At 31.9% G+C, this 13,380-nt stretch overlaps 1 protein-coding gene across 1 annotated transcript; it reads left to right on the forward strand.

Annotated features, from left to right (window-relative positions):
- The first annotated feature begins 571 nt into the window (after positions 1-571).
- LOC112025072 (soluble inorganic pyrophosphatase 6, chloroplastic) lies at positions 572-6,403 on the forward strand. Its single transcript, XM_024057738.2, has 6 exons — positions 572-918; positions 1,823-1,983; positions 2,640-2,740; positions 2,853-3,034; positions 5,021-5,119; positions 5,968-6,403. Exons 1-6 carry the CDS (start codon positions 664-666, stop codon positions 6,058-6,060), a joined length of 891 nt encoding a protein of 296 aa, XP_023913506.1. The 5' UTR covers positions 572-663; the 3' UTR covers positions 6,061-6,403.
- The last annotated feature ends 6,977 nt before the right edge of the window (positions 6,404-13,380 follow it).

Raw genomic sequence — 13,380 nt, forward strand, 5'->3', positions numbered from 1 at the left:
AACCAGACTTCCAAATTGAAGAATCAAGATTTTTTACTCATTTACATTAGATTAGGACAAACAACCATTTTCTTAGTCTAGAATTGGTAATAAAATCAAATAGAGTTAAGTGACCAATCACACCTAGAAAAACCTAATGATTGATGGCGACTTCACTTACCCTTAGTAATATTCATAAAACTGACTCATATTCGAGTCACATACCCAAGGTATGACACACTTTCATATTCACAACAACTCTCAAGCCGAGAGAGGTACAGAGGCGTGCGAGCATCGCCGCAATGGGTAGTTGAGCAGCCACGAAGTGCCGACAGACTGGCCAATGAAGGCAGGATAGAAAAATCTGCACTCAGATTCGCGCCATGTGAAACAACATCATAGGCTAAAACAGAGTACCAGACACACGTGTGAGACATCAGCGGAACAGTTGTAACAGTATCGAGTGTTGTCCAGGTTCATTCAACTTCAAACTAAGATAGCAACAAAACGCGCTTCAAACCTCAGTGTTGGATCATCCAATCACCAACTGCCACCTCGTTATAAATAAATACCAAAAAAAAAAAAAGGTTAATCAACATCACTAGGACAAAACTTTTCTAACGCATTTGTTCAATTTTTCTGCGACTCTCTCACTCTCAGACTCTCACTCTCAGCCAATTACCCATGGCGGCCACGAGAGCCATAGCCATAGCGAGCAACACCACCACTGCCTCCGCCACTTGCTTGCTCTTCAAGAAGCCTTTCCTCTCCAAACAGAGTACCCTCTGTTTCAAGAACCTCAAGCCAGCGTCTTCCTTGGTTTCTAAGAGGTTGTTCACTTGTAGAGCTATTTACAACCCCGAGGTTCAGATCAAAGAGGAGGGTCAGCCCGAAACCCTTGACTACAGGGTCTTCTTCGTTGAAAATTCCGGAAAGAAGGTACCTTTTAACATCTTGTTTGGCTCACGAGAAAATGAGGGGGAAAATAAGAGAAAAGTTGGAGTTTTGAATCTTTTAAAATTATTGATTCTGATAACTGTTCATATATTGAATTATTATTATTTGATGCATTGTTTTGTTGTGTACTCCTAATTGCCCAATCTGTATTTGGAACTTTGGTGTGCCATTAGTTTCACGGTTCTATCTAAGCATTTTTTTTTTTTTTTTTTTAATTTTAAAGATTGGGAAATGAAAAGAAAATTGAGTTATGAATCTCTGATTTTTCTTCCTTTGTTTTGGGGAATTGGGACTTCGGGGGAAGTAAAATCTGATGGTTACTCAGGCCAGCTGAAGCATTTAGGGCATTGATGATGCTCAGTCTGTGTTCGAAGGAGTACAAATTTTGCTATTATCGTCTGTGAAATAAAAGAAATTAATGATTTTGGATTATGTAGAATTTGGAAAAAAATGTTATGAAAAAATGTTGAGGATAATTGATTGGCCTAGTTGAGGCAGTCATCGTTTAGTTTTAGATATGGTAAACTACAGAAAACATGGCTTTCAAAAATCCAATATTCCTTACACTTTTAACCAAGGTTTTTTTAGAATTCAAATGCAAGTTGGTCATTGCTAAGAAAATGTAGAAAGAGACAAGAAATGAAAAACTTATAGTAGGATTTTCAATTGCATAGCCCAGGAAACAACAAATTTTACACAATTAATGTAGTTTTTGGGCCTAGTTGAGGGCTCTCTTGTCTCCAATTAAATTAGGAATTTGATTTTGGATTTGAGTTTTTCCTCTATTTTCCCCTCCCCTTTGTGTGTGTGAGAGAGAAATTGAAACACCTTTTGTTCTTGCCTTTATGTACTGATGTTGAGAATAATTGCTTGCTCATTCATGCAGGTTTCCCCTTGGCATGATATTCCACTGCACTTCGGTGATGGTGTTTTCAACTTTATTGTTGAAATACCCAAAGAATCAAGGGCAAAGATGGAGATTGCTACTGATGAGCCATTTACCCCCATAAAGCAGGATACCAAAAAGGGAAAGCTTCGATACTATCCGTAAGATTTTGATGTTTTAGTTTTCCTCTTGTTGTATGTTATTGTTTGTCCTGATTTATGTACTTGTATTTTTATGCAAAGATATCTAAGCTCAGATGTTGGTTGAGTTTGCAAAATCCCTAGGGTTGAATATGAGAAATAGGCTAGTGCTATTGCTTACCAGTTGCTGTCTTCCACAGAGGAATTTTTATGGCAAGAATTGGTTAAAAATGATGAAACCTAACTCGATCTCTATAGAGTTTGCAAAAACCCTAGGGTTGAATATGAGAAATAGGCTAGTGCTATTGCTCACCAGTTGCTGTATGGCAAGAATTGATTAAAAATGATGAAACCTAACTCAATCTCTATCTGTTATATTAAATTTTATTGATTGTGTAAAATCTTATTGTAAATTTATATTTGAATTGTACATCTAGTATAGTGCATCTTGTGAAGTTTGAAATTTGTTCCTTAATAGTCATTATTGATACACAAAGAGAGGGGTTCCAATGCCCATCTTTGAATGTAAACAAGCTGTAACTATAAACTCACTGTCTCCACCCATTTTAGGCTGTAGTGGGTAATAACTTCATTGGGGCCCTTGATCTCGTTGATATCATTGAGTTTTAATTCCTTAAAAATCTAAATCCTGATTGATCTTATTATTTGATTGACAGCTACAATATAAATTGGAATTATGGATTGCTTCCACAAACATGGGAAGACCCAAAACTTGCTAACGCAGAAGTTGAAGGAGCATTTGGTGATAATGATCCAGGTATATCACCAGATATTGTTTTAGTTTTGACCATTCTAGTATGTCTATGTCCTTTTTTGGTCCTAACTAGCAATTTGTATTAATATCCTTGCTGTTTTCTTTTAATTTGCAGTTGATGTTGTTGAGATTGGTGAAAGTCAAAGAAAAATTGGACAAATTCTTAAAGTCAAGCCCTTGGCTGCTTTGGCCATGATTGATGAAGGGGAACTTGACTGGAAAATAGTTGCAATTTCATTGGATGATCCAAAAGCTTCTCTTGTGAATGACATCGATGATGTTGAGAAGCATTTCCCGGTATGCCCATTTTTTAAGTGCTGTTAAATCTATCCCCCTTTCCTCTCTCCCTTACTTTGCTAAATGTTGTAACATCTTCAGTTTTACTCTAAGGCTTTGTTTGGTTGGGTTGAAAAAAGTGAGTTGGTAGGAAAGGGATGAAGGAAAAGTGGATGGAAAATGAGGTTTTTCCTCTGTTTGATTAGCAAGAGAAAATTGGAAGTAAAACTGGATGCCTGGGTGTTTTTCACCCGGGCCCACCAAAAAATTCTCCCCACAATGTTGAGAAAATGAGAGGAAAAATGGGTTGGTTAGTAATATTACCTTTCTACCCTTCTTCCAACTTAATTTCAGTAACCCAAGTGCTTTTAATCTTCTTCATCTATTCACCACCATGCTGTTGTTCTGCAAATGCAAACATTATCAGATGACTACTCTATTGTTTTTTGGCTTTGGAGACGAAACTAACCCTACTTATAATAATATATCCTTTTTATTTCATACTTCAGGTCTTGCTTGTATTTTCAATATCCCTTATGAAACGTTTAAACCAATTATGTTCTATAACATGCACAATTGCAGATTGTTCTTTTAAGTAAGGGATGAATGCTAAAAGTCAGTGCAGTGAATTTTGGCATAGAATGAAAATAAAATAAAATGATACCTTCTTTTTTATAAGGTGCTATTTTAACTGATTTAGTTAATCATTCAACATACATTCATACATACATATATATATATATATATATTAAGGATATAAAAAGGATAGGTAAATATATATGTGTGTGTGTGTGTGTGTGATATTTTTACTTTTATAAGATGACATTTTTACTAATTTAATTGATAATTTATTCCCTTATGTCATATTGGAAAAAATTACGTCTAATATATTATTGAAAAAATTAGTTCCTCTGTAAGAGGGGCATGATAGTAAATTTAGACAAATTACACTTTCTACCATCTCGTTTTATTTTATTTTATTTTTTTTTTTTTTCTCAACCAAACAAAATAAATTTTTATTTGTTCTCCATCCTTCTACTTTTCCATCCTTTATACCAAACACACATGGTAGAAAATTAAAATCTTTTTATCATTTCACTTTTATATCCTCCGTAGATTTTCTCTCCTCCCACTCTTCCATCCTTCCATCCAAACAGACCATAAGTCATTATGCCATGTTTTTAATGGAAAGAATGACCAGAGCATGTGTAAATGTTTTATAAACAATATCTACTTCGTGATTAAACAGCTTATATTTGTTCAGTTGGTAGCTACCATCACATTCACAACATACATTTTCAATTGTATAGATTATTGTGCAAAATAGGCAGATAGAACATCGTTTATGTGAGCAGATGGATTAGGACTATGGCTGCTGTAAATCTCCACGTGACAAGTCATTATCCATGAAGAAGAAAAAGGAATCCAGTTTGCAAGAATTAGAAAATTGTGCAAGATAAGTTGGGTTCATTAAAATGGTGATGTGGCACTTAACTACTTGGTGGGTTCGAAGATGAGTAGCAGATTTTGTTGAGGTTGCATCAATTTATTATTACTAGACTTTTGATTCTTGTTGGAAATTATAGGCTTATTAAAAGGATTACATACAGGTCCAATATTTAAGAGAAGATATAGATATAGACAAAGACAAGGGTAGTAAATTATTTTCTGCTATGGAGTTAAAAAGTTGAAATAGGGCTTTGTTGAATTGAGTATTTCTGTGGTTTACTCATCTCATGTGCATAATAGTAAAGCTATTATTAACATTGTTAATCCATTAGCTCAAACAGCATATTGTCTACAGACGTGTCTGTCAATGAACAAATCACTAATTAATTGGAGAATCAAGTGTGAGCTAGAACAAAGTGAAGCATTGGTTGCCATAGTCTAGCAGCTCTAGCCAAAAGATAAAAGAGGCCAAAAAGAAAAAACAAGAAGAAAAATAGTGAAGCAATTGCATCTACAGTAAGCAAAATTTATGGGGTCTTATTTGATGGTTTTCTTCAGGGCACTCTCACTGCAATTAGGGATTGGTTCAGAGACTACAAGATTCCTGATGGGAAACCTGCAAACAAGTTTGGTCTTGGAAACAAGGCAGCAAACAAGGTATTTTTTCTTTTTAGTTGTCTGATTTTCAATGCTTGATTCATTTGGGGTGCTGTCTCTGCTTACTTTCATTTTCTACACCAAGATTGCTGGCCACATATTTTGATCAAGGATCTTTTTCCACATTTTAAATATAACATTTATTATTCTAAAGTTTTCTTTCAGGCAAGTGCTGTATCCTTGTTCTTTGGTACAAGTTCATTCCATGTCATTTGTGTCAAGTATGGTCGCTAGTATATATGCATGTTTTTATATTTCTATTTGTACAATCTGGATTTTGAATATCTCCCCTATGTTAAAAGGATTCTGAATACAGTTGCATACTAGCATAAAAACATATTACTTGCCATACTAAGACAGTTGCTTTCAAGTATAATTGATAATAGGAACTCAGTTGAACCAGTTGCTAGTTTTCTCTTTTTTGTATATATTAAATTCTAGCCAACTATCCACAGCATATGAGAAGATGCCTACTAGTTTAGTCAGTTTGGTTGTTGGATGTAGTTACACAGACCACACTTATTCTTTGCCTGAGCTATACTGCTATCTTTTTTTGATAATCGACGGTGTGATGGATTGAACCGCTGACATTTCCCTTCTTTATCTATCTTTGAAAAGATATAAATAAAAATGCCACGAGTTGAAACCATTTCATGATCCATATAAAGAAGCCCATTCTGTACATAGCACTACACTATATACATTTATACTTGTCGCTGCTATTGCTAGTCTTGTTGTTGTTGCTGTTTCTGTTTTATGTTCTCCCATTGTATGCATGCATGGTGTTTTTAACTTTTGTTCTTTCTGTTTTCATTTTTTCCTGATAAAAAATTCTGCCCGATATACAGGACTATGCTCTTAAAGTCATCACTGAGGCCAATGAGTCGTGGGCTAAACTTGTCAAGAGATCGGTCCGTGGTGGAGATCTTTCACTTGTATAAAATGAATTGGCAGAGCAGAACTCGGGACGGGACATTACAACTTGTACTGTTAGTGACTTATAAGAGATTTTCCTTTTGCAGAGCGATCCCTGGTAATATATTAAGTTAAAAGCCAATTTTCCCATTGTTGAGCAGAAACGATGCATCACTCATCCATGGTTCTTTAATGTTCTGAACTGTACTTTTAGTTATGAAATTATCAATTGCTTTTGGAGTGAAAGATGAGATTGGCACCTGCTACATTCAATAACAGAAACAAATATTTGAGTTTCTTGTGAATTTGTTTATATCTATTGACTGGTATTGTGCTTCTTATGGGGAAAAAAGAGCAAATTGTCCTTTATCGACTTGGGTTTATGAACTCCTCTCTTCTTGTACCATACATTTCTAGTTTGCATAGAGTGGCACACGTTCTACTTTATGGAAAATTGATAAAATTACAACTTGAAGCGGTGAGAAGTAAATACCAGATTCATCAGATGAGGTGCGCTTGGAAATATTACTTCATATATGTGATGAACGTTGCTCCAATTCTAAAAGTTTTAGTTGGCAAAGCCTTAAACATGATGGGGCTGTTGCCTAAGGCAGATTTGGCCTATGCTGCAGAGAGCCCCATCAAACTCTTTTCTTTCTTCAAGCAAACGTGCACTCAAAAGGAAAGGGAGAGAGATACGTACAGCTCCATCCCAACATTTTCTGAAGTTTAATAAACTTGGTGGCTCCAAGAATTTTGTTTAGAGGGGACATTAAAAAACTTAAATGAAAAAATTTTAATAAAAAAAGAACTTCAATATATTGAATTATCGATAAAAAAAAAAAAAAATTTTCAATTTTCTTTTACAAATTTTCAAATTTTGAATTGTTACATGGTATTCAAATTTTGAATTATTACATGATAGTTTATTATGAGTATTTATTACTATTATAGGTAATTATGACCATTTTATTTTGTGAAGTTTGTCTAATATTTTTATTTTTATTTTATGCAGTTTTCATTATCTATTTGTTTTATTTTTATAAAAAATACTTTAAACTAAATGAATAAACGCAATTCATTAACTTTGTATTAATTATTAATGCACACAATCCACTCATTCATTCATACATACATATATATATATATATATAATACACTACGTATCTATTTAACTAATCAAATACTTAAGCAATCACTAATTTTTCACGAATTTTTCTAACTTTATAACAAAAAATTATTATAACGTGATAATAATACACATATACGCAACAAACCCTCTCTAATTACTAAATTATATAAAGGTATATTATATTTAGAGTCATATTAACAAACGTTCTTAGAGCAATTGTTATATTTTTCATAAAAATAATGTCAAAATATTTCTTTTATATATTACTCCATGTACACAAACTTTCACACATATTATTATTTACACAAATAATTTTATAACAACAAAAAGTAATGCTCACAATCAATATTCGACAAGTAATGCACACAATCAATATTCGACACGCGCGCACACGCACATATATATATATATATATATATAATATAAATTTATAATAAAAAATTAAGCTTACAAGTACAAACTCTTACTCTTAGAAATAATATTTTTAAGAATAAATTAAAATGTTAAACTAACCAAAAATAAAAATTGCAAGAACCCCTGAACAAAGTGTAGCGCCGCCCCTGAATAAACTGCATATGTTTAAGGCTTTAAGCTACGTGCTCTCTATTTGCTACCATTCAATTGAATATACAACTTGCTATTCGTGGTTCATGGTAAAATATGAAAACCTTTGCAAATTATGCTTGTAACCTTGACATTAGCAGCTAATAAATGTGAAATTCATGAACAAAAGTTTCTGTCACCAGATCAAATATACAGACCATTCACTGCACATAAAACAGTCAAACCCACCTCCACAACACATAATTAGGCCTTTTTTCTGGTTAAAAGTAATGTTATTCAGCTCTACCAGCAACTGAGTTCAAGAGCATCTTGAAACCTCTTCTCCAACGCAGAAGAAGGATCAACTTGCTTTTCATCTGATGTTGCTTTGCAGATGGAATTCACTACCGAAACCCACCTCACTGCCGAAAGCTTAGGCCCAAAAAAAGTTGCAGGTGGTGATGGAGGAGCAAAAGATGGTGGGGATTTTGGTTTGCCGTGAAGACACAGTATTAGCATTGCTGCTGTGGGCGCCATTGATTTTATTTACTAAGCTGAAATGGATATATATGACATAAAAATGCCATGTATCCTAACTCCTATATATATATATATATATATGAGAGAGAGAGAGAGAGAGAGAGAGAGAGAGAGGTTAAACCAGCAATCATACTGTGGGTTTTGGTTTTGTTGGTTTTAGGTTGAGACTATTGGCTAAAACAGTGGGTCATTTGGGTTCAAGTTTGACTTTTTTTTAAGCTGAACTGATCAAAATTGTGACACCACATTACGGTAGTACTCGAGTTGAGTGCACTTGATTATAGCTCGTTGCCGTTTTGGGGAATTGTCTGTTGTTTTGTTCTGGGGAAGTACAACTTGACTTTGTCGTACGTTGACACGTGTGAGACCACAGTTTTTCAACTGAAACTTGCTGCTGCCATACGAGAAATTATTAAGGACGGCTTACTTGGTTTTTTCGGATTTTTCAATTAATAAAATATTATTATTTATATAAATGTGATATTATTTAGTAATTTTTATTTTTTATTTTTTGAGTTGATTAAGAAATTCATATATATATTTGCATAAATAACATTATTTCATTAGTTAGGAAGAACTATATTAGCGATTTTTAAATAGTAATTTCGCCCTTTTTACAACCTTACCACGTGTGAAATGTTGATTGGCTCAACTTTTGGACTGGTTTCAAGTCAAATGAGTCTATCTTTGGAGAAAGTATTTAGCATTATCAAATAATGAGACGTCCAAAATCCAATAAATAAAAGATGTGTATAGGAACTATTTAATAATAGTACTAAGAATAATGTTGAAATGCAAATAAGGTTATTTTGCACTCATATTATTTAAATTATTGAATTTCGGTTGGTATTATTTTATACTAAATATTTTATAGTTTGCTACTCAAGTCAACGCTAGAAATGATGATGGCAATTGTTATGTTGACGGTGACAGTTGCGTCTGTTAACAATGCCTAAGAGCATCTCCAATAGGTTCGGTATTCGGGTATATTAGCTAAAATTTGGAGAATTTGTGCACTATTCATGCTCCAGCAGATTCGGTAAACCTGGATTTCTTTTTGGCTTATGAATAGTAGCCCATTAAGTCTGATGGGCTACTGTACATTAGCTATTGAATTTCTTGTCTTAAAATATTACCAACTACTTATTATATTAATTCTTTATTTCTCCTCTTCTGGATTTTTTTTTTTTTTTCTCTCATTCCTTCCATTGCTTTTTTTTTTTTTTTTTCTCATTTTCTCATTCTCTCCGTTGCCGTTGCTTCTTTTTTTTCTCATAAACCAAATGAAAAAAAAAAAAAAAAAAAGAGAAAGAGAGAGACCTGTTCATAAGCAAAAGAATTAATCCAAACACAAAACACAAAACAAAATCCAATTCTTAAAATAAAGTTGAATCAAAACAAGGAAATATGAAGAAAAAAAAGAAAAAAGAAAAAAGAAAAAAGAAAAAAAGAACAAGCTGATCTAACCCAGCCTGGTGGTGGGGAGGACGACGAGCGGCGGTGGAGATGCTAGAGCGGCGTTTGGAGGACAACAAGCTCTCTCTCTCTCTCTCTCTCTCTCTCTCTCTCTCTCTCTCTCTCTCTCTCTCTCTCTCTCTCTCTCTCATATGAAGCGCTGGAATGTTCTTGAGGTGAAAAAGAAAATAAAAAGAAGGGGGCTGGACACTTGTGTGGAGTAGAAAAACAAGAAAAAGAAAAAAGAAAAAAGAAATGAAACGTGGATGAAAATGAAATAAAAGGAAGAAAAATAATATAAAAATAAAAAATCCTAATTGAAAAATACTACTAAAATATTTTCATAATAAATTTTAAGTAACAAATTGTTATTAGTTAATATTGGTGAGTAAAAAAATAATTTTAGTGGTGGGTTTAGAACTAGTAACAACTTTCCACATAAATTTTGTTGTAAAAGTATTGCGTAAAATATAGTGAACATAACATTTCTCATTGAAAAATATAGTTTTTAAAAAAAGAATAAATGATGATTAAAAAAGAATAAACAATGAATGAAGAAATAATATTTAAATGAAATAGAGAATCTGTTGAAAGTGTATTTGAAAAAGTGAGTAGGTAAAAGCTAAATATTACTATTCATTCTCCAAACAATACAAAAATTTAGAGTAGCTACTAAAGATGCTCTAAGCAACAAGGCAGTAATGAGAAGAAAAGGCATATATATATATATATATATATATATTTGGACAAAACTTAGATTTGATCCCAACGATTGAGATTTAGAGTTATATAATTGACTTTCAATCCATTTTTCTTTTATACCTTTCATTCTTGTCTTGGACACTATGTCCAGGAAAAGACAAAACAATCCACTCGGTAAGCTTATTTAAAAAAAAAAAAAAAAAAAAAAAAAAAAAAAAAAAAAAAAAAAATCCACTCCATTTGAAAACGTGGAAAAGGGGTGCTGTGGGATTCATTCTTTCTATTTGAAAGCCCTTGGGCCTTGGCTTTTGATTTTGGAAGGTATAAGAGTTTTTTGGACTTTGGGTCTTGCTCATTTTGGCAATGAACCTTCCTATTTTGAGTTTTTTTTTTTTTTTTTTTTTTTTAATACAATAAAATTTTAACTTATTCATAATGATTGATTGCTCTTGTTATGAAGCTATGATAATTGTTCAGGCACAAAAAACTTTATTAATTAAGTTAACTGAAATCATTTGATTCAAATGTATGTTTGAAAATGTTTTAATTTATTATTGATAACTCAAGACAATTAAGTGCTTAATTAAATTGATCATTTATTTATTTTCATTTTGAAGTGGTTTCATCCTATGGATAATCCTTTTTGTCACCCGTATGAGCACCACTGCCCATGACTATTTCCATTGTTGTGATTATCATTACCTTAAATATGTTAATCACTCGGCGTCACTACCATTACTACCTTCACGTTCAATCAAACGGTTGTGTTATTGTCACCATTGTTACCAACTGTCACTGTCATTAATAAGCTGTTGATTGCTACTCATTTGCCATTACTCATACTTTTTTTTATTTTTTTATACATCAATAATTGGGTTAGGTAGATTTAAACTTTTATGTCATCGTTAAAAATACTAAAAGCAAGTAAGGCTTGATGTATTTGGGGGTTTAAGGTAAAAAATAAATTGAGGTCTTTTACATATTTAAATGTGAGATTTAAAAAAAAATTTAAATATTACTTAAATTCTATTTTCTTGTTCTAGATACAAAATTACTAATTAACATTAACCATAAAGAATATTTTTTGAGAAAATCTATAGACAAAAAATTTGACAATTTATCATACCTGTTGATGTGGCAGATTAATAGTGGTAAGTAAAAAAATGATATTAATGGTGGACTTAAATAAGAACTAGTAAAAGTTTGTCAACTCAATTATTCTAAAAAATGAAAACTAGTAATTTTTTTTTCCTCAAAAATGTTACATTTACAATATTTTCACTACAAATCCCTAAGTATTTGTTACTAGATCTAATTTGAACCAACCACTGAAATTATTTTTTTTTTCTTTTTTACCACTAATAACAGTTAGTAATAACCCACCCCTTAAGATTTATTGTGAAAAAATTGTGAAAAATGTTGTGAACATGACATTTCTTTTTTAATAAAAATATTATTTTATTAACAATTAAAGAAAATAACTCGGTTAAAATTAGGGAGCCTTGAGCAAGTGCCTCTTTTGCTTATACTGTAGAGTTGACCCAGACCAGAAGGTACCTGTTGAGCATTACAAGGTTTTTAGCTTCATTCAATTGAATCACTACCACCCATGGTTGTCAAAATCGCGATCTGAATTATAAGATCGCACAATTTTACGATCTCACCTCACCAAAACGTTTAGAATCGCACTAGGATCGTAAAAATTGTAGGATCGTATGCGATCCTACCAATCCTACCAAAAACATAATTTTTTTTTGTTTTTTGTTTTTGGATAAATTTTTTGTTTTGATGAATTTTTAAGGGTTTTTATTTTATCATATTGTGATGGTATGACTTTTTATTTTATAAAATTATGTCAATCTAAGTAAATGTTTTCTAGTTTCTAATTCACTTGTAATAAAAATGAAAAAATGCTTCATCATTTCTAAATGAAGAATTTGATATTAGCTTTGTTGCCTTTTAAACTATAATATTGTTAAATTTGTTTGATCAATATACTAATTTGTGTTCTAACATTACTAAAATATTTTTTATATATAATTTTATCAGTTATGCATGTATTTGTATATTGATTGATTAATTTTTTTGCACATGCTTTTTAATTGTTGCTGAGTGGTATAACTTGAATAGTTGAATGTGAAATTATATCTCAATGTCTTTTACAATTCTAGTATACAAATATATAATGTTTACATATATGATAAAATAGATGATGATATTTAGGAATTTAAGACAGTGGTTATAACGGTGGTTATAAGAACCTTAGAATGAGAATAATTAAATGTTCACTTCACCTTAATATTCATCTTGCTTACTTTTGGATTTTATATTGTAGTTAGCTAGTTTCCATTTGCTAACTTATTTTGGATTTCAAATTTGAAACTTAGAACTTTGAAAATATTTCCATATGTTTTGATAAATATTTGGTATTTTGTTGCTAATTAAATATTTATTGAACTTTTTAGATACGTTAGGTCAAAACTTAAATATATTTGTTTCGTTAGTATAGACTTAGTGATGTATGATATGCAAATTACATTATATGATGCAAATCTAAGTTTTTTTATGAATGAATTTATAATTTACGTAATTATTCAACATGCAAAGTCATTATCAATGTGTTTTTTGCTTTAAATATGAAAATATATAAGATCTTACGATTCACGATCCAATCTTACGATTCACGATCCTACCTACCTTCAACGATCCTATATAAGATCCCGATTTTGACAACCTTGCTACCACCACAATTATGCCTATTGAAGTGATATTTTTTCTTCTTTTTATTTTTTAAAAATACATTGACCGTTAGTTTTTAACTCCAAAACCACTTTGAATTCAGGTCAGTTGATTTCCGCATAAGTTGACCTGAACACTGTAATGTGCATGAGTTGTGCAATGTGCACAAATTGTCAATTTTCCTTGATGCCAGGGTTCAGCCTTATGAGATATGAATGATTAGTAATGAAAAATA

The sequence above is a fragment of the Quercus suber genome, unplaced genomic scaffold (genome assembly GCF_002906115.3).
Source record: "Quercus suber isolate HL8 unplaced genomic scaffold, Cork oak 2.0 scaffold_14, whole genome shotgun sequence".
Taxonomy (NCBI): domain Eukaryota; kingdom Viridiplantae; phylum Streptophyta; class Magnoliopsida; order Fagales; family Fagaceae; genus Quercus; species Quercus suber.